Source organism: Lontra canadensis, unplaced genomic scaffold (assembly GCF_010015895.1).
Source record: "Lontra canadensis isolate GAN:19392208 unplaced genomic scaffold, GSC_riverotter_1.0 scaffold10, whole genome shotgun sequence".
NCBI lineage: Eukaryota > Metazoa > Chordata > Mammalia > Carnivora > Mustelidae > Lontra > Lontra canadensis.
Genome location: NW_022631004.1, coordinates 15,460,062 through 15,482,539, shown reverse-complemented (window position 1 = coordinate 15,482,539; position 22,478 = coordinate 15,460,062). Strand labels below are relative to the sequence as shown.

At 39.5% G+C, this 22,478-nt stretch overlaps 1 protein-coding gene across 4 annotated transcripts in view; it reads left to right on the top strand.

Annotated features, from left to right (window-relative positions):
- The window catches only part of INTS9 (integrator complex subunit 9), a 105,425-nt gene that overhangs the window by 36,259 nt on the left and 46,688 nt on the right, over positions 1-22,478 (top strand). For 3 of the 4 annotated variants that reach the window (XM_032855707.1, XM_032855710.1, XM_032855708.1), the window contains exons 3-6: positions 7,024-7,084; positions 10,390-10,452; positions 14,021-14,160; positions 16,340-16,426. In XM_032855707.1, coding sequence (XP_032711598.1) covers positions 7,024-7,084; positions 10,390-10,452; positions 14,021-14,160; positions 16,340-16,426 — 351 coding nt within the window. The remainder of the gene's footprint in view (positions 1-7,023; positions 7,085-10,389; positions 10,453-14,020; positions 14,161-16,339; positions 16,427-22,478) is intronic. The other variant, XM_032855709.1, reaches the window with a different exon arrangement.

The following is a 22,478-nucleotide window of genomic DNA, read 5'->3' as shown; positions in this document are numbered from 1 at the left end:
TTCTGTTGCTGAGGCCAGAAACTTTGGAGATGCTCTTGGCTAAAATAGTACCCCCAGTCTCTCCCTAACCCCTTGTCCTGCTTTATTTTTCTTCCTGGTACTTACCATTACGTTATATATATGTATTTACTTTATATATTATTTATTTTCTCCACTAGAAGTTTTTTAAGGGCAGGGATTTTTTCTGTTCCCTTCACTGAATCCCCAGTGCCTAAAATAGTTCTTGGCATGTAGTAGCTACTCAGTTAAGATATGTCATATGAATGAATCCTTTTATCTTCTCCAGATTCCAACCCTTCTTGATAGCAGTTTCACTCTTAATTGTAATCTTTTCTTTATCTTGAACCTTTTCATCTTGATTCAGTTCTTCCCATTTAATTATGCTCAGTTATTTCTAACTTAGTATTTTAAAAAAAATTTTCAACCTTCTCTTGACTCCACTTTCCCCTTCAGCATTACTAACTCCTCTCTAGGCTGTGGTTTGCCCATATCACCTATCAGAACACTGCTCTCTAGAGTCAGCAGTGACTTCTATGTCACTAGATGCAGTGACACAATTCTCATCCCACTTGACCCTTTGGCAGAACTGTCCTCCATCATCATGCATTTCTGCTTTTCCTCTTTTCTGACTCTTCTTTTCTATCTGCTTTGGAGATTGACCTTTCTCTTACAATAGTCACATATCAGAATTTTTCAATATCCAGTGCTTGGCCATCAGATTCTCCATCAAGGGAATTTCCTAAGTGCTCAGGGCTTTGATAATCATCTAAACAATAACCTACAAATGTGTATCTCTGGTTAATAATGCTCTTCTGAGTTCCAGATTCATGTACCCAAAATGCCTGCTGAGTTTTTTTCTCTCCTTGGATGTGGCTTTGAAGGTTCTTCAAAACTCAGCATGCCCCAAACTGAGCCCATGAGTAGACTTCATTCAGAAGAGGAGAGAAAACCTTCCCAGACCTAGGTTTCCTCCACAGTGTACCCTATCTTAGTGACTGGCATGCTGATATGAAAACGAGAAAACTGGGAGGTAACTTAGATATGCCACTCTTTCTCGTTGCCCATATCCAATCCTATATGAACTCTTGTTATTTTTTACCTTCTCAAAGACCCTGGAATCCAGTCATTTCTCTTTAGTCCTGCTGTAGGCATGACCATCTTTATAGGCATTACTGTCAAGGCCTCCTAGTCAGTTTCTTCAGTTCTGAACCTGCCCTTGTCTGAATCCAGAGCCATTTTTGTGTAACTTTTTTATTTGAAATCATTTCAGATTTACAGAGAAGTTGCAAGAATAGTACAAACAACTCCCAATTACCCAGGTTAATATTTTATCACATGTACTTTATCACTTTCTCTTGATATGTATGCATGCATACAATTTTTCTGACTCATTTGAAAGATTTACCTTTACTGCCTAAATAAATACTTGAGGGCCTATTTGCTAAGAAAAAGGAAATTATTTTACATTACCACAGTACACTAATCAAAATCAGTGAATCAAAATAACTTGCACTGACACTGTGCTAGTATCTAAGCTGTATACCTTTTTCATATTTCCCAAGTTAGACCAGTTCTTATTTCACTATAATGCCTTTTATAGCAAAAAAGAATAGCAGTACTGGTCCAGGATCCAGTCTAGGTCATAGATTGCATTTAGTTGTCCTGTCTTTAGTCTCCATTAATCTGGAAGAGATTCGCAGTCTCTTTATGACCTTGTCATTTAGGAGTATGGGTTAATTATTTTATATAATGTCTTTCAGTTTGGGTTTGTCTGATGTCTCCTCGTGTTTAGGTTGGGGTTATTTTGATAGGAATACCGCACAAATACTCATATATATTATCAGATTGTACATGATGTCCATTTTCTTCAGAATCATCTTTTAGAAATATACATCTAATCTTGTCTCTCACCTGTTTAAAACCTTTCAGTGGTTTTCATTGCTATCGGGATAAATACCAAGTTCATCTTGGCATATTATGGTTTATGCTTACCCCTGTAGTATCTCACTTTTTATTCCCTTTCAGTTTCAGAGAAATCCTATCTCCTGCTCGCGAGCAGTCACGCAAATTTTTCCTTCAGCCATAAAAGCTCTTTTCCCCCTCCTGCAATCCCCCTTCCCTTAACTTAGACTACTTAGCAAGAGCCTTTATGCCTCCAGTTTCTATATAGGAAGGATCTAGAGATAGCATCTGGTTGGATGTGGTGAGAGAGGGTAAATAGGCCTCCTCTTTTCTTTTCTTTTCTTTTCTTTTTTTTTTTCAAAGATTTTACTTTTTAATTTGACAGAGAGCGAGAAAAGGAATACAAGCAGGGGGAGTGGGAAAGGAAGAAGCAGGCTCTGAGATCATGACCTGAGTGGAAGGAAGATACTTAAGGACTGAGCCACCCAGACACCGTAAATGGGCCTCTTCTTGAAACTTCATTTGAATAACCTCTTATGTAAGATGTCCAGGACAAAGGTTGGTCAGAATGACTTGGAGGAAAGTATGGGCCTTGTAGCTGTCTTTCTCTCTTCCCGCCAAACCCTGCCCTTTGACTTAGTTTCCCCTTTAATCTAGAACTGTCCAGATCTCAGTCATCATAGACCCAGAGAAGTCTTTTAATGCTGCCTTGACCAGTCCCTCTTTAGGGAACTTTGGACTAGACTGCATCATCATTTTTAACATCTAGTGTTCTTTTTGTGTGATTACTCAGGAGGACAGGTATGTTGTGTTCATGGTCACATCACCAGTACCTACATGCCTGACACATAAAGAAAAATTCATTATTGAATGAGTGAAAGTGAACACCTCATTCTCCTGCAGTACTATTATTACCACATGTTGAGGCTATTACCTCCCTGTTCCCTCTTTATGGAAAACCTCCTCCACCCTCACCTCCTAATTCCTATTTCCAGTTCTCCCACAGCACCCATGCCATCAAAGGTGCCCTTTCTTTATGAACCCATAACATTTCTGCTTACCCCATCATAGCTTTTATTTTATTCTGTTGTGATTGCTTTTTACCATCTCCCTGTACTAAAGTGCACACTCCTGAAACTCAAGGATTATTTTACATGCTGTCATATCCTTGCACTTTGTATACTTTGTTCAGAGTAAGCTTTTACAAATATTTTTTGAAGAATAAATGTAGTCATGCCTCTTACATTCTTTTCTGATTATAAAGTAAGAAGCTGGAAAAATGAAAAGTTAAAAGAGAAAATGAGTTGCATATCATGTTTGTTCTACCTTCCATTATTTTTTTAGGCTATAGATTACTTTTAAATGCCTTAGGTTATTTATTTACTTATGGGAATATTTTATCTATTTTTTAAAAAAATAAGTGGGGGGCGCCTGGGTGGCTCAGTGGGTTAAGCCGCTGCCTTTGGCTCAGGTCATGATCTCAGGGTCCTGGGATTGAGTCCTGCATCGGGCTCTCTGCTCAGCAGGGAGCCTGCTTCCCTCTCACTCTCTCTGCCTGCCTCTCTGCCTACTTGTGATCTCTGTCTGTCAAATAAATAAATAAAATTTTTTTTAAAAAAATAAATAAGTGGGAAAGGGGATTTAGTAGTATAGATATAAGTCATGGAGATGAATAGTACTGCATAAGGAATATGGTCATTAATATTGTAATAATGTATGGTGATATCCAGTGACTACAGTTATCGTAGTGAGCATTTAGTAATGTATAGAATTGTTGAATCACTATGTTGTATACCTAAATCTAATGCTGTGTCAACTGTACTTTAATAGTATAAAATAAATAGCAGATCTTGTATACATGTGTTTTTTGACTATAACATTTTTAATGGCACTTTTCCCTAAGAAATTATTGTTAATAAGAGATGGAAAGATGTTTTATCCATAATCATAATTTTTCTAATATATTCACCTTCCATATTTTTTTTATTGTGTTATGTTAGTCACCATATAGTACATCACTAGTTTTTGATGCAGTGTTCCAAGATTCATTGTTTGCATATAACACCCAGTGCTCCATGCAGCACGTGCCCTCCTTAATACCTATCAGCGGGCTCACCCATCCCCTCATTCCCTTCCCCTTTAATACCCTCAGCCTATTTCTCAGGTCCACTAGGAGATGGAAAGATGTATCATCTATAATCATAATTTTTCTAATATCTTCACCTCCCATTTTTTATTTAAGTAGATTTCTGTGGAGACTTCTGTCTCCTAATTTTAAAAAATTCACACAGTTGAAGGCCCCTGGGTGGTGCCATAAGCTAAGCATCCAACTCTTGGTTTCAGCTCACATCATGATCTCAGAGTCGTGAGATCAATCCCCATATCAGCTCCACACTGGGTGTGGAGGCTGCTTAAGATTCTCTCCCTCTCCTTTTGCCCCCTCGAGCCCCCATGTGCACATACATGCACGCTTGCACACTCGCTCTCTTAAAAAAAAAAAAAAGTACACAGTCACGTTCTGTAATACTAAGAGCAATGTAATAAATCCCTTCCCCTTTGGTAGCTTAAAGTATACAGACTCCATGATGTAGTCATTAACTGAGTAGAACTCAGTCACCAATTTTTTTTTTTTTTTGTATCACCAAATATTTTTATCTCTGTTGTTAGCATCCCTTTGCCATTGGTGACATGTTTCTGTGGCACTTGATCTGTGGCACTATTGTTACAACATGGTCATTGCTCTTCTTTGAGCAATCAGTCCCATCAACTGGCAGTCTCTCAAATCCAGAATAACTACAGGTGTTTTGTAGAAGGCTTTGATGTTATTTTAAAAAGCACTTAACAAGAACTAAAACTACAGTATCTGAGGGGTTCCTGGCTGGTTCAGTTGGAGGAGCATGTGACTCTCACCTCAGGGTTGTAAGTTAACAGCCCCACATTGGCTGTAGAGATTACTTAAAAATAAAATCTTTAAAAACAAAACAAACCTACAGCATCTGAAAATTTTGCTTTTTAAAAACTTATTGTCTGATGACCAGTGTAGCATCCTAATCATTTGTTGGTAGACAGCTAACTGAATCAGTCATCTGTAATTTGAAGGCTGATTTGTGGGTGTATGATAGGGAACAGACAGAATACATGTCCTGTGATCCAGTTCTCTTTATAAAGGGAAGTGGATATTTACAGCCTTCCTTTAGAGAATTAGTGTGCATGAAATGAGAACATATTCACGTTGTTTTGTCATTATACTTTCATTTGAGTGCTTGGTTTTTATATTTGATCTGACAGTAAATATATTTTTCAACAAGTCTGGAAGTGAAGACATACATGTAACTATGAAATGAGATGGGAATTAAACAGCTAATGATAGAATATTTTTCTGAGAGGCTAGAGCAGAAAGCTCCCAGAGTTTAAAAAACAAGTTTATCGGGTATAACTTATACAAACCAAATTTATTCTGCTACTGGTAGTTTTCATTCCCAAGTATGAAATCCAAAATTCTCACTTTTTGATAAATAAAAAGCAAAATGTAAATAGAGAATAGAGTCAAGAGACCTGTGGGACTTCATTATCCTTATATTCATACAACTTTTCTGTAAGTTTGGAGTTACGTCAAACTTAAAAGTTATCCCCCAAATTCCTATTTTTTTTCTAAAATTAGATGAATATGTATTTTATGCAAGTTTGGAAAATAGTCATAATATTCATGTTTTTTTTTAAGATTTCATTTATTTATTTGAGAGAGCGAGCGAGCGAGCACAAGCAGGCAGAGTAGCAGGCAGAGAGGGAGAGGAGAAACAGACTCCCCACTAAGCAGGGAGCCCAACATGGGGCAGGCACTTAACCAACTGAGCCACCCAGGCACGCCAATATTTCTATTTCTATTTGACTTTCATACCCTTTCACCTAACTACAAAGTCAGAACTTGATAAAAAAGCTATTTTGGGGGCGCCTGGGTGGCTCAGTTGGTTGAGCGACTGCCTTCAGCTCAGGTCTTGATCCTGGAGTCCAGGGATCGAGTCCCGTATCGGGCTCCCAGCTCCATGGGGAGTCTGCTTCTCCCTCTGACCTTCTCCTTGCTCATGCTCTCTCTCACTCTCTCTCTCTCTCTCTCAAATAAATAAAATGTTTAAAAAGAAAAAAACTATTTTGGCAAGAGGATGAGGGACTGTATACTAACTTAATTTCTGATATGGAGTCTTTTAGTCCCACGCCATTACTTTGCCCTTACTTTCACTTTACAAACTAATTTTGGGATGAAGTGCTAACATCCTCTTGCCATCCAGCTTGTACTTCTGATGTGCCTTTCTTCACATAACACCTTGGTCATTAAGTTTTTCTTTTTATCAGCATTTTTTCCCCTAAGTTATTTGCATTTTCAGCCTTCAGCATAATTCTAGTCAACTAATAGCATACACTCAAATCCTGAGATTGCCAGAAATGAATGATTTCTGAATCTGGACTTTTTTTAATGTAACATATATGTGAAATTAGCCTCATCTTCTAGAAATTATTCTACCAACGTATGCTGTCATTTTGTAATTCTTAGGAGAACTAGGTTTATTTTCTGGAATTAGAAACCCAAGCCACAGGTGAGAAGTGACTGATATCTTTGATAAGCAGTGAATCCAGAATGTGGACTTGACTGAAATTCAGGTATTCTTATTTGCCTTGAATTCAGGCTGATAAGCAGCTAAGTATTCTTGTCAGAGCACCTGACCCCGGCTGCGTCTGTTTTCTCATCCACAATATGATGATCCCGTTCAGCCCTCCCCTCAGGCTTGTTGTCAAGCGCAAGCAAGGTGCAGTCAGGGGCAGTCACTGGGAAACGATAAAATGTTCTAGTGTCTCATCTTTCTTTTTTCTCTTTGTTATTCTGCATAGGAGTCTTTTAATTTTCCCAATTTAGTGCTAAACTACTTGTCATTTTAATGTTCCGTTGCTGCATAATTCTTAAGCTTGTTACAACATGGTTATTTTTCATCTTTTCGATTAGTATTTTGGGTGGACTTTGCTGCCAGCAATTTCAAACTCTTTTTAACTTTATGGAGATGATACAGTCACCATGAAATCACTGAGGACTATAATCTATTTAGGATAATTTAATCTTTTGTTTTGCAGTCCCAGGCTGTCTAATCTTCCTGGCTGGTCCCTAAAGGATGGAAATGCTTTCTTGGACAAGGTAATATCAACTGAGGCATATCTACACCCAATGGAAGCCATCTTGTCATACCAGAGCCACCCAATAGTAATGTAATGGATGGGCTCGTTTTTTTTTTTTTCCTTTGTATTCTCTGAAAATTCCCAAGATCCATGTAGGGTCTTCAGTACTTGGTGATTATTTTTAAGAGCCTTTTAGGGAATCTCAGTGTTCAGATTCAGGTCCAATTTGCTCGTGTGTAAAAATCTAAGAACTTCTGCTGCAAATACATTTTATCACCACAGAAAGAAAACTATTATTTTTAGAATTGCGATGAGAGTTTCAAAGGTAATGCCTATAGAGACTTCCATCCAGTTCGTTCTATTTTCAGGCTGTTACTGACTCCATGACGGGAAGGAGTAAAACTTTTTTTAAAAAACAACCTTAAAATCCTCAAGAATGTGAGTTTTAAACTGCTTCCGTCAGCAGTTAGGTAAGGTAGGGCTTTGAGAAAAGTTTGGTTCTCACTCTTTGGGTGAAGAGAGGCCATGGAAGGAGGGCAGTGTCATCATCTGATCAGATAACTCTGGCTGCCATTGGAGAACAGACTGCAAAGCCTGTGTTAACTTTCCAGGCAATGTGTTCTTGGGGGAGTAGGAAGGGAAACATGTTCTTGGGTAAATTTAGGTAGAGGGCCTTCTAAACTATGAGCTATCATCTTCTCATTCCAACCTTTCCCAGTAGCCTAGAATGGACAGCCTTATATAGGTCATGAAAAAAGAGCATAGTTCTAGGAATCTAGGATTTGGGATTTTATTGTGACAAGTCACTGACTAGGCCTACAGTAAATGACTTAAATAACTTTTTTCTTCGAGGCTGTTAAATTTTTGACATTAGATTGTCTTCACAGTAATTCCTTCTTCAGATCAGTTTTTAGGCAGTTAATTTATAAAGAGAGACCAGAGGTATAAAAAAATGTTAAAACGATCATCTAGTTGCATTTTCTACTAAAAAGATCAGAGGTAAAAGAAGGTTCAAAACTGTAAAGCTCATCCATGCCGTTCTTAGTCCTCTAAATCATTCTTTCTGTCTCAAATTTCACAATTGAAAGACCGAAGAAATTTAAAGATCCTTAAAAAGAATCATCCATGTAAGGCATTTCCTTCTAACAACAGGTATTGTTAAATAAAGAGTTGCTCTTCTTACAGAATTAATTTCTGTAACTGCACCCCAACCTCCAGTGTAGGGCAAATGCATAATTTGGAGCCAGATTTCCCTCCTAGCTAACTGTAAAATTATGTGACATTCAGGAACCTGTGCACCTGATTTCAGCCTAACGCTCCTGCTGGCTATAAATCATTGTTCGCTGAGAAAGACTCAGAAGCATCCCATTACCAGTGCATTCTGAGCGAAAATGACTTGCATGTGTATGGGGGAGCATTTCATTAGAAGGGAGTGGTGAATAAAATACAGAGACACCGTAAGTGCATGGAATGGCAAATATGCTTCTCCAGGCCAGGAAGGATGAGAGCCTCAGAGGAGGCTTGTCACGTGAGGTGGACATGCCCTGATGTGTAGCATTATGGGGAAGAAGATTACATAGGCAATTTAAGACCAGGCAGGACTTTGAAATTTCCATGATTTGTCTTTAATCATATTTAGACTCATCCTGAGGGAGTTGGGAGTCTTTTCCCATTAAACATAATTGCTCTTTTGTTTTTTGCTAGCAGGTACATTGTAATTAAGAACTGTTTTCAGTCCGTTTTTGGCTCAGTCTTTCACTGTTTAAATGGTAGTCCTAGAAGAAGAAGAATCTGTTTATTATAGTGGAAGGCAAGAGGAGGAAGTCTTCTGTCAGGGTTCTGATATAAGACTTGTAAAATTCAAAAGGAAAATCATACAGAGTTAATACCCTAATTTCAGATAAAGATTGAGAGTAGAACCATACAGACTCTAAAATATAAAGACACATATATAGAATATATAGACATACATGTTCATTGATTAATGAAAACATGATGGAACAAAATTCTAACAGTGTTTTTCTTTTTCTGGAAAGAGCAAACTGTCAACCAAACACTGACTTTTACTGGTTTCCTTATAACGTCTTAGGAAACTTTAACCTTAATGATCCAAAAAAATCCTCCACAGATTTCAGTGTAAAGTATGAGTGAGGGAAGACAACAACTCTAGTGACCTTCGGGAAGCACTGTAGCAGCCTCTGTTGGCAGCCCTCTCATGCCTGTTCTCTGCATTGCTCTGTCATAATTTCAGATGCCAATACCTGTATGAGTCTGCCAGAGAGATTTTCCCCCTGAAGCCGCATGAAATGTAGGAGCTGCCATGTAAATATCCCTTATCACTTGCCTCTGAGAATGGTGACTCCAAGATGTATGTTTTATACCATTTCTTCGAGTTCCCAATGGGAATAAGTCCCAGCTGTGTGCAGTGGTATGTAGCTCGGTAACATACCATTGTCACCCTCTTCCTTTCCCCTTATCACTTGCCTGTCCTCCAGCTCTTTTCTCAGCACTTCCCTGTTAGCTCATACTCACCCTTTTCTTGAGATCTGTTAGTGAGGGACTCCAAACTAAGGCATATTAAATGTCGTAGGTCATGAGCAGAGTGGGAATTGTAGTATATCTCTTTCTATGTAAGTATACTTTTTTCTTTTGAATGAATACATTTGGTTTACAATCCCAAATAAATTATATGCTCTGCAAGGACAAAGATTATATTCACAGAGGTGATGGTGATCATGGTTGTTTAATCCCTTCCCTCTACTCTTAATCTCCCTCCTTGTTTGCCCCTTGCCCCTCAAACCTTGGTCGGAGGAGGAAAAGGCTATAAGTCATTTGTCTGGGGCCAAGACTCCGAAGGTGATTACATAACAATGTCACTTAGAGGTACTTGGCCTCATCCCCAGATTTCTGTTCCCTTGGGTCTCAGATGGGACCCAGGAATGTTTATTTCCATCCCAGTTCCCAGATTATTCTGGTATTGCTAGTATGAACTGCATAACTGTGCTAGAAACTCATGATGCAGTGCTGAAAGCACTGCATCATGAGTTAGAAAGCAGCATATGTCCATACATGCCTTAAAGAGGCATGTACATTTAGAGAATGTACATTCAAATTCTGAGTTAGCCACCAACCAGCATTTTAAGGCACTTAGCCTCCCTGAGCCTAAACAGGAAAACAGTTGACCTGAGTAACCTTCCGGCTGCCCTCCAACTCTCTGGAAGTCTGTGATTCTTCATGGAAAGTTTGATTTGGGAATGAAGTTTCTTTGGTGCTGTGTCTGTTGGATATCTCTTCCTAAAAGTTTTTCCTTTTTGTACCTTTTAGGAGCTAAAAGAATGCTCAGGTCATGTATTTGTGGATTCCGTGCCTGAATTCTGCCTGCCAGAGGTAAGATGAAAGTGATTCTTATTGTAGAAACAAAGCATCTCTCTCAAAATGAAATCGAGAAATAATTTTAAGGGGCTTATTAGCTTTCTGTTTTCAAATTGAAATGAATCTGTTATTCTGGCACAGTATTATATAGCTAAAATATAATCATTTAGGAGCTTTTTATATTATCTGTAGGAAATTTAACTCTCCTTTTTGTATTCCTTGCTCCTTCTACAACCCCACTGACACTTTGTACCAGGGCATCGTTTTGAGCAAGGTACAGAAATAACTCAAGTCTTTCAGTTTTATAATTATATACCTGTGCCTTCGATTTGCCGTACTTTTTGTAGTCTTACTTACAGTAGGTAATTGGGAATTGCTGTTATTCAGCCAATACAGTAAACTGTAAAAATGCTTGCTGACTTGAAATATCATATCAAATATTGCTTGAAATTTACAGATTCTGAATTGAGCCATGGATACCTATTGCTTACATATTATTATCACAGTGAGACTTGTTGTAAGAGTCTGGGGCCAGTTTTATCATTTTAGAGGAAATGAAGATCAGTTTCCATTCATGTTAAAGGTGTTTAATCCCAGCTGACAGTCCTCATCTCTAGAGCAGCGTAGATGGCATTCTCAACAGACAGATAACATGTAGGGAGGCCAGGTTCCTGAGGAAATCCACGAGAGACGCTACCATCCTGTTTTTTCCATGCACCCAGTGGATTACAGTGCTTGTAGGAGATGCTTTCACAGTTCAATGCCAAAAGAAAATTTGGAGTACTTTTTCCCCTATTTTTGTACTCTCTTCCTGCCTCTCTTTCCATTTCAACACTCTCTGTAGATAAACTTTTTTTCTTCAAAGTATGTTTATGTGCCCTTTTGGGATAGTGGAATGAAAGAGAAGAAAGATACAGTAATTGAAGGTGGCAGTTAAGGGAACAAGTTTGAGATAAAGTCATAAGAGTAAGGGTGAAGGTAAAGCGTTACCAAGAGTCCTGAGCTCTTCTAACTGCTATTCAAATCTTTTGTCCCCTTCATTTGTCATTTAGGAATTGGTGGGGCAGGTCCCCATCTGTTCAAAGATTCCTAATCCCAAGTGCTACATTTATTTTCAGTTTTCTACATATGGCACTGACTGGTGCAACCTTCAGTTTATGGACAACAGCATAGAATTTATGAATTGTTCTCTAAAGACTTTCTGACCTGCTCCATAGAGCACTAAACAATCAGAAATTGGAATTAAACAATAACCATTTCACAGTTCATCTTTCATTGTGCTAAAGGATTATCAATATATTTAGGCTTCTAGAGCTGTTGCGTAAGGTTTTCCAACTTGTATTGTCTTGTAGTTGGTATCAAATTAATAATAGTCACTATTTTAAGGTAGAGGTAGGGTATTTATGACTGGGAGAAAAAATAGAGTCACAGGATCAGGAGAGAGGTACTTACTCCAGTCCAGTCTTCGCAGCCTTGTAGGTGAGCCAGGCAGACCTACTCCCAGTCTTCACTGAATTTATAATCTAGTGCAACTACCTGAAATATTTTTGTATCCCCCGAAGTCCACACTGTAGACTGAGTATGAGGTCTAGGGCAGTATAGTAAGCAGCCAGTAAATTATGAGCCTTTGACCCAGTTCATGGTCTGTAGAACCCAAGTGTATACAAGTTGAAAATTAAAATAATCCTCATTGGATTTCATCAAGTGAAAGAATGTAAGCAAATATATAAATGTGGGTATATAAACATGGATTGGATGTTAAATTTATTTCTCAGAGGAAAAATGTTTGTGTAGGCACTCTTGATAGATATAGATATAGATATAGATATAGATATAGATATATATTTCCCCCCCTTCCAGCTGTCCTCACCAGATTTCTCATGATTCTAGACTCTGTGGACTGATTCTTACATATTATAAAGAGATTTCAAACTCACCCAGTTTCTATACAGAAGAAGGAAAGTGGAGATGCTTTTGAGCTTTCTTGTTGCTTCAGCTGTTGTTCCCTTGTTTTCTTCTGGATCTGTCACCCTGTGATTATATCTTAATTTTCTTATTTGTTTAAAAATGGTTCTAGAGAGGTCGTAGGGAACAGAACTAGTGGAATGTTACATGACCCTTCATTATGAGGGTACTGTCTTGGAAGTGCCGTGTACCATAGACTTAAGGGTGTAAATTGGCTATTACTGTCATTAGGCATTTTATTCACACAGATTGCCATTGCCCTAGCAATGAATAGCTTCTGACCTCTGATCTACATACTGTCCTGAAGAGCTGATTTTGTCTTGGTGGCTTTATTAAATTAACTTATTTCATATGTGAAGCCATTGAACTAGAAAATACCCACAGCCCAAATGGCACACCATCTCTATTATTTGCAAAGACGGCACAGATATCTTTGTTACTACCTCTCTGTGGGAGACATATTAGCTCAATAACCCACTCTCCGAGCTAAAACACTTCCGAGGCTTACCCCATGCTGTCCTTAGTGCACCATGCAGTTTCTCAGAGGGAACTTCAGTGATCAAGATGATGTCTGTTAGCCAGAGTGACACGTTTTCCCACAGAAGGTGCAGTTAAAATGCTGCATCGCTCCAGTGACAGGGCACCAAGCCTTGCTTTGCACTGGCTTCCACAGCTGGGAGGGGACAGAGATGAGTCACACAGGATCTTTAACCTTAGAGACATTTAGTGCTGGAGGGACAGAGCAGTACTTTGAGGAGATGTTGCGTAGAAAGGAAACTGTTGTAAGAGGGACATCCATAAAGTGTATTAGCAGTTCCGAGGAAGAGATGTTGGGTTTTTTTGTTTCTTTTTTTTTCCTCACCTTGGCAAATCAGGAAGGTTTAATGGAAAAAGAGAATTGAGCCTTAAAAGACAGAAAGGACTTAACTATATGGGAAAACAAACTCTTGTATGCAAAGAGTTTTTATAAAATTTACTAACCATGACTGGCATTTTCCCTTTTCATGGGATCTTAATAAGGGAGTAAAAGGTAAATTTGTAGTGAAGGCTAGGGCAGAATATGAGAGTATAGTTATCTTTTGTAATTCTGCCACAAAATTTTTGTTGTTATTGTTCTGTGTCCAGCACCAGTGGTCAAAAGTTATCTCAAAAAAGGAAAAAAAGTTTCCGCCTTTGACTCATGAAGAGCTGGTTTCAGCCTGCTTCTCCCTCTGATACCAGTAAATCCATGGTGGTCGTGCCTTATGTTCTCGTTCCCCTCACAGCTTCTGTTGTGCACTCTCTGCTTCATGGTAACTGGTTGCACTCGCCAGACAGCAGCTGCTAGAGTGTCCTGTTGACGTTTACCCTCGTATGTCAAACTCAGAGCTCTATTTTAGTAAAATCAGAGTGCTGCCAGAGCAATCCTGCCTTATCGTTAGCCATCCTGCCCTGCTACTTAATGTCAATATTAGGAAATACCCTAAAATGAGAGAACAGAAGTGTTGCAGGAAAGGCGTCATTATTCTGTAGTACAAAAACTACTTCTCTGCATTCTGAAAGCATCATTTTTCAGTCACATCTTGCTGATCTGTGTTCCCTGAACAGAAATGTATCATTCCCTCCCCTTCCTTTGCAGACCGAGCTAATAGATCTGTCTACGGTAGATGTGATCCTCATCTCTAACTACCACTGCATGATGGCACTGCCCTACATCACCGAACACACTGGTTTCACAGGCACAGTGTACGCCACAGAGCCCACCGTTCAGATCGGCAGGTGAGAGCCATTATTCTTACCCCAGGAGAAAGTGGCTGAAGCACTCCTTCCTTCCCTGGGGACCGTGTAATAGTGATTGCTGTCTCCTCCTGAGTAGCTAACCCAAAGAATTAGCATGAATAGATGACTCTCTAAATAAAACAAGTGCTCACCGGAATCGCCTTGAGGTTAATGCAGCGAGTACTCCTGGTCTTTTTTGTTGTTGTTGTTGTTGTTGTTGTTGTTTTTGAGACAGACGGGAGGAAGGTGTTGGCAGAGACAGCTCCTCTGTGCAGGTGATACTAATTAGGGGAGGTAATGTTGAGTAAGACACCACAGAGTTGCAAGGTGAAGAGCTTCAGGAGAAAGCAGCATAACACATTTAAAAAAAGAAGAAATTTTATTACTTTTCTTTGAGAATTTCCCTCCTTTATGATTTAGTGCAGACTATAAATGGAGACAGCTTGCAAAAAACAGGGTAAGTAATTAGATGGTTGAGTTGACTGCTTTTGACAGAGTGCAACTCAGAACTCTAAGGAGCAAAAGGAGCCTTCCTTTGACTCTGAGAACACTCTGCCATCCGTCCCTCTGCCCCTCCCAAGCCTTCATGACACAGGTGGTTGCTTCAAGTAGCCCTAGCATCATTCAGTGAGAGAAAAGTTATGTGAAGAAAATCACCAATACATCTGGGTGGCTTAGTTGGTTATGCAATTGCCTTCAGCTAAGGTCATGATCCAGGATCCTGGGATTGAGCCCCGCATTGGGCTCCCTGCTCAGTAGGGAGTCTGCTTCCCCCTTTCCTGCTCCCCCTACTTGTGCACTCTTTCTCTCTGTCAAATAAATTAATAAAATCCTTTTAAAAAGAAAATTACCTACCCCAGAAAAAAGCATTGAAGCAAACTAACAAGTATGGTGAAAGGTAAAGATATCAAGACTCAAAAGGGGGGATCAAGGTGTTGATACGGACTCTTAGCTTTGGGTACCAGTGTCTTGCAAAAGTGCAAGAAGGTGAAATTAACCAGAGATGAAACCAAATATGCCTTGGTTTTTGTGTCAGCTCCCGTTAAAGAGCATGTAATGTATACAGAGAAACATCAGGGAATCTGAGGAAGAGACAGTACAAGGAAGTAAAACAGAGACGATGGATCAGTTGCAGGGAAAGGATAGGCTGAAAACATGAGATTCTAGTCTGAAAAAGTTACAGCATGAGGAAGGACACACCAGACTCCAGAGAGCTACAGCCAGAACAATAATGCGCCTAGATCCCAGATCTTTGAATGCTGGAACTAGTGCTGCTCCTTCAAGATGAAAGGAGAAGATGGGATTAGGAATAAATACATCTGATGAAAATTAAATGGAAGTTGTTCAATATTCAAATGCTAGTAAATTGATGGCTTTTCATGTCTCTGTGTTCATTGGGAGAGGATTTAAGCTAATATGGATCATCTGTACTGGATTCTGAAAGGGGATTCAAGAGATTAAAAATCTGTTTCTCGCTTTTCGATCATTCTCTAGCCTTGCAGGAGTCTAACTGTCTCTGTGCCATGTCGTCCTCAGAGCACATGTATCATGGATCCTCTCGAGTGAGGCATTTCTTCGGTTCCCTCAGTTGTGATTCCATTGTAATCCACCTTGTGGTCTGCACACACAACATCTCCCTTTGCAGGTGCTTGAGTTAGGCTTTTAGGAGTAATCCTTAGAGTATTTTTCCACATGGAATTTTGTAAATCCCCAAAATACATGTCAAGAAAACGTACTTTTCCAGTTTAAAATGTCCAATTAATATTGTCATGAAAAAAAAAATTCTGCCCCACCCTGCTACCACCACAATCAGGTACTTCACAGTCATTTGACTTTTTCCCCTTTTATATTTTTAGTTACATAAAGGCAGAGATCTTAAGAGAGAGAGTTAACCCACAGGCTTGTATATTTCAGTGTTCAAAGATAAGATGCATGCGAGGCTTGTTTTAAAGGTGAATTAAATCATGTATGTTCGAAATGTTTAACATGGAAGTTCAATGGGATGGTTGGGGTTTGGTTCAGGTTTATGTAGAAGAGTGTCCAAGTTTATATGCAACAGAGAGAAAGATGATTGGGGTGGAGGGAAGGCAGGCCAGCCCATTTGTCTTGACTGCAATGTTAAGAGTATAGTGTTTTTCTTCTCCTTTTATGACTTTCACCACTTTTCTCTTTAATTCAGGCTTCTCATGGAAGAGCTGGTGAATTTCATTGAGAGAGTGCCCAAGGCTCAGTCTGCCTCCTTGTGGAAGAACAAGGATATTCAGCGGTGAGCAATAGGCCTGCATGTTCCTCTGGACAGTAGACCCTAGGTTTTGCAAAACAGTCTCATTTGTTTTCTTATGTTACACTTTAACATTTATACTGTTAGAACTAGAGATTCTCTTTTCCTTGTTTTAGGGAAGGGCTGTGTTTGATTCAACCAGCACACAGTGGGAGGCAACCATGCCTTGTCCAAGGTACTGTGTTGTGTCTGAGTTTTTAAAAATTAGTAAGACAATTGGCACTGTCTTTGAGGTGCTCAGGGGTTGATGGGAAATCAGATCATTAACAGTTAAATTGCAGTCTTCGGTGGCATATATTGTAAGAGGTGCCTTTCATGGTGCTGTAGACCATCAGAAAATGAAGAATTTTCTGTGTATGGAAGCTGAGGAGGACATTCCTTAGGAGATGACAATGAAAGTGCATCTTGGAGGAAGAAGAGGACTCTTCAGGATAGAAAAGATGAGGAAGTGCATTCAGACACAGCATGATGGGATATAGTGTATTGGGGGACCAGGAAGAAGTACAGCGTAGATTAGAGTGGGAAGGCGGAGAGAAGAGGTGAGAGTTGAAACTAGAGAGGTACATTGGAACAAGATAATGAAGAATCTGGTATGTAAAGTTTGAGTTTTGTAAGATGGAGAGTGGGGAGTCCCTCTGTGGCTTATAGGGAGAGTGATGTGATCACATATTTGGGGGAAAGTAACTCTGGAAGCAGCGTGGGGGATGGATGGAGGTGCAGAGACAGGAGCAGAAGACCAGGGGTCGGACTGTCAGAAACCCAGGCAAGAATAAAAGCCTGAACTGAGGCAGTAGCAGTGAGCATGAAGAGTCTGGCTTAAAAGACATTTCTAAGACAGAATTGAAATCAATTGGTAAGAACTGTAAAAGAGGCTATAAAGTCAGCCTTAGGAAGATAAGAGGAGAGCTGAGTGGAAGCCAAGGGAGAAAAGCCAAACCTGGGCTTGTCAGTGGTATTAGATGCTGCAGAAATACCCTGTAAAATGAAGATGAGACCCTTGGTTAGGAAATCTAGAGAGATACATTTTATTTGAGTAGGAAACCAAACCAGATTTTAAGAGGTGACAGAAGTAGAAATACAATGGCGGAGGGAAGGAGGCAACTTGATTCTACTTCCAGGCTCTCATATTTCATTGGACACCAGCCAGTCTTTAGCTTACTGCAGTTTCTCTGAGCCTCCCAGCTGCTGCCCTACCTCCTGGCCCCACAGTGGTCCCCAGCCTTCCAGGCCTCGCATCCAGGGTCTGGAGTAAAAACTTGTCATTGGCTTTTTAGGTAGTGGGTATCCCATATGTGCCTACCTAGGTCCACTGTTTTCCAGCCACCTTGCCACTGACTTCTCTTTTCCTCTAGGTCAATAACTTGTTAGCTCTCTAGTTATCTGAACTTTGGAATGTCTTAGTTTTTGTGAATGTTGTTTCTAAGAGAATATGTATGTATAGGGGCACCTGGGTGGCTCAACCAATCAGGCTTCCTACTCTTGACTTCGGCTCATGTCATGATCTCAGGGCCCTGTGGGAAGTCTCCTTCTCCTTCTCCTTCGCCCTCCTGTGCTCTCTCTCACTCGCTCTCTCTTACTCTCTAATAAATCTTGTTTTTAAAAAAAGAACATGTATGTGTAGCTAAGAAAATATGCTTTGTTTTTATACTGTAACTGTTTCAGAGTCTGAGCATCTGTGTGTCCTCTGTGCATTCCTTTGTGTATGTGTTATTTGTTTTATTTAACTTAAATAGCACTTGCTGTGTGCCAGACATTATTCTCAGTGTTTTACTTAATTCTTGTAATTCTTTAACATCATCTTACAGAAGAGAAAACAGCCACAGACAGGTTAAGTAACTTGCTCAAGGTCAGCCAACTAGTGAGCAGTAGGATTTGAATTCAAACCCAGGCAGGAAGTCTAATCTAGTTCCAGAGTTTGTGCTTTAACCATTATGCTGGGCTGCCTCTTGGGCACACGTGTCTCTTCTCAAGTGCATGTGAGCCCCTTCATGTGAGGGGAAGTATGTGTAACTGTGCACGTTTTCTCTTCTGTTTGATGGATCTTCTTTGTATCTCTATTAACTTGATTATGGATATCATGTCTGTATGTCTTCGTGGTAGGAAATGTTTTCTAGATACATACACGTCTGAGTCTTCTGTGTGTATGTGAGTGACTTCCTTGATCTAACCACACACCTACTTATGACAAGGTCCCTTCCCCTTCTCATTTTGCATTCTTATTCTCAGCTGCCTTTCCTTCTGCCCATTGCTGTCCCTCCTTCCCCTTTCTTTGTCTCTCCTGTGTACCCGCTGGGCAACATCAGACCTAGTTGTCTACATTTCCCTACTTAGAAATTTTAGGACTTTGTTTTCTTTCCCTGTGGAACATGTATGCCTTGGCTTCCCTTACTTCCTCCTTTTAAATTTGTACCCTTTATAATATTTTGCCATAAATAATTTTGGCACACCAGAGGTGATGTTCAAAGGTCACTGTTTCCTGGTTCCCGAACCCTGGGCCAAGTCTTAGGAAGTCCCACGTCCTTAATTTGCCTTTTCTACTGTGACCTTGAGCAGAGTCCTTGGCATTTTTCCTTTGCCTCCCATTCTTTGTGAAATACAGCAAGATAAATGGCTTACCAAAAAATGCCATCATTTATTAGGGAGAAGGGTGAGTTGAACTAGAAGGAGCAGAGGGTGAGGAGGGTGGGGTTCCCTTTTAAAAAAGGATGCTCCTTGAGATAAAACCTGAACTTGCTATCTCGCCACCTGGTGGGCAAAAGTCTGAAACTGTTGAACACTAACTTGGTAGAGAAGCAAGGAGAATAACTTGCACTATTGGAGAAGACTGTATTTCCTTATTTCATATATCATAACCATATTTCTGATTCTGGGCAAGTATTTTGCTTTGGCTTTTGAGCACGAGATGAGCCACAGTTACTGACAGAGAAAGGGAAGAGTCTGATTACTGGAAAGAATATCCTACAGTGTTAGAGAACCAAACCAAGCAAGCTGTGTCCTCTTTTTCCCCTGAATAAACTCACCATAAATATTACAAGTGGTAAGAGGAATTTGAAGAGCTATTTTGTAATTAACATCAGACAAAAGAGTTCTTTTGAAATATTCACCTAGAATTTAACCTTGGGCCAGAATACTAAAAGTGTTTCATTTGAATAACGTTTATGCCAAAGGATTTACATCACTTTATAATTTCTCTCTGTCACGTACCAGTTTCTGTCCAGTGTCCCAAAGTACTGTGGCAAAACTAAATTGAGAAACACTGGTTTTTTGCTGTCCATTACAGTAGATATTTTTCCCAAGTGCTATGAGCTGTGTCTTATTTTTTCATTCCCTCTTCCCCCCCGCCCCCCCCCCGGCTTTTTAATTCCTGTACTCACCTTGTCAAGAGAGGCCTCAGGCAGGGATCACAGACTCTGCTGTCTCCAGGGATGGGGAAGGTAGATACAGGAGTAAGGTGGACCAGTGGCCACACCCATCTAAAGGGGCAGCTGAAACACAGCTTCAGCAGATTATGGCCAGATGGAAACGTGAGCCCATTGCTGCCAAATCCCGCCCCCCCCTTTTTTTCTTTTCTTAAGTTAAACTCAAAATCTGGATGTTTTAAATGTGAGGTTTTTTTCATCTTTTTAAGATGTTGGCTCACACGTTAAAATAAAATCCTGTATGATCCAAGCAAAACACCTCTGAGTTGGATTGGAGACTCAAGCCCCCGGTTTTTGACTTAAACTTTACACAGGCTGTCTCTTGGTTAAGTGCCTGGAATTGATGCATTTTAGTAGCTTAAGTTATTTAATAAGACTGTGAACTAAAGAAACTAATAAATTAAAATCTTTCAGACTCATTGGTCAAAGGGATCTGACAAACTCTCTTAAATCATTTGAAGTTAGTTTGAGTTAGCTTTTGATTTAGTATTAGTATGTCCACCAAAAGAAGCTATTACTCTTGCTTTTGGGCAGCTATGTGACTCCCTGCCTTGGTTGACACTCCTTCTGAGATTTATTTAGAAGTTAGCCATCTTTCTTCCTCATTTTGATGCTGCAGTTTACTCTTCTTGAAAAAGAGATTTTGAAGGGTAGGAAATGGAGACTCCCTTGCAGTGTAATTTTTGAGTCTCTGACTTTCTCATACCCACACTAGAAATTTAGGGTTTGCAGTAGGAAAATTTAAAGTGGAATATTCCACTTAAGAAACTAAACCAGCTAGAAATCTAGTTATAATTAAGGAGAAATCATTACAGGATATTGTCATAACCCTCTTGCAAGCATTAAGGAATTGTGCACCGATATATTCCTTGCTAAAATGTTATGGCCGTTTTCAGTAGTCACAGCTTAAAATGTGGGTTCATACCTTACCGAAGACATGAAAGAAAACACAGTTGAAGTTCCTCTGCTCTGATGCGCCATGGGCATTTATAGAGGAATTTATCGGGTCTAACTATATGGTAGGGAAAAAAATTAAAGCTATGGGCTTGGAGATCAAATAGACCAGTGTTTAAATTTCATATCTGCTTCTTAGTAGCGGTAGCAGTTTATTTTTTCTAGGCTCTGTTTCCTCATTTATAAAAATTTTATAAAATAAGAATAATATTAGCAACTTTGCAGGGCTGCTGGGAGGACCAGATCAGCATGAGAGTCCTTAAAACAGTGCCAGGCACATAGTAGGTGCTCTGTAAACACAGCATCCTTTTCCCCTTTAATGATACACTTGGCTGACGTAACACACTTTGAGTAATCAGCACACCTTTGCCTTCCACAGACTTATTTATCTTGAGACGCCACCATTCCTGATGAAAGCAAGGTATTATAAGAAGGAAACCGTTTTTCTAATCCCACTCTTGCCTCCTGTTAGCCCTGTCATCCAGATACTGGGACTCATTCTCCTTTTTTGTAAAACAAGGAAACTGAATTCAAGTATCTCTGAGTTCACTTAGGTTATAGTTTTTAAAGATGTCCAAGGTAGAGAGGCTCCTTCAGCCGGTGTTCATTGAGTGGCAAGTACTTCGATGAAGTCATCAGCTCTTGTCCTTGAGCTTTGCAGTTCCAGAAACTTAATCATTTCATTTCACTCAAAGTTGATTAGCCTCTGAGGGGCTGATTCGGACTAACTAAACTGCCAGTATATTGACTGACAAACAAAAATCCCATTTAATTACTTTATGCTGAGACATCTGCCTGGCTCCAGAACTAAAAAGGTTAGGACACTCTGGTCTGGTCAGCAGGTTCACGTAAGAGATTAAGTTTAGATAAGAGGAGGGTTTTTTTGATAAGAATAGAATCAAAGCAGAGGTAGTTTAGGTATTCTGGAGAATTGTTTCTATAGTGCTTTCGTAGCCTAAGCGATTGCCTTTGTCCTTTTTAGAGATAAATTGGTCTAAAACAAAAATCAGGCTTTATATAGTCTCAGATTAGTATTGAGAAATGCTTGATTATCAGGCTTCACTTCGGTAAACTCTGTAAAAATCACCACTCTGCTAACACATTTCCACTCCACCCCATCCATGTGTATTTTAAGCACACTTTGCTGTAACGAGAGGAAAAAGACTTCTGCTTCTTATATTCTTTGTGTTCTGCTCTTATATTCATTTTGCAGTCCTTCATTCATCACACACTTAGAAAACACCCAACCAGTGTTTTATCTACAAGCTTTTAAGTGGTCCTTGTGGACTTTAAAGTCTTAATCTTTAACACAAACACCTGTTCTTTGCTGCTTGTTGGATGCTGGTAAGATGGAAGAAGAGACAGCAGAGCTCTGGCATGATGTTAGAGCACTGGGGAAAGTTTATTAAGCACTCAATATGATAAGAAAAAACAAAACAATGAAATCTTTTAGAAAGTACTTATTAAACATTTAGACTTTGAGAACTTGACTTTGATAAGTTAGGAAGCCATAAAAATTAGAACTAGTTCCCACTGGATTTCCTTATCCAGCTTATCCTGAATCAGCTAATAATCTTAATGGCTTCAAATGGCTCTAAAAATGCCACTCTGTAATTATGGCCTCAAGTAAGCATAAGCAGAATTTTAGGGAAAGCTGGGTTAGA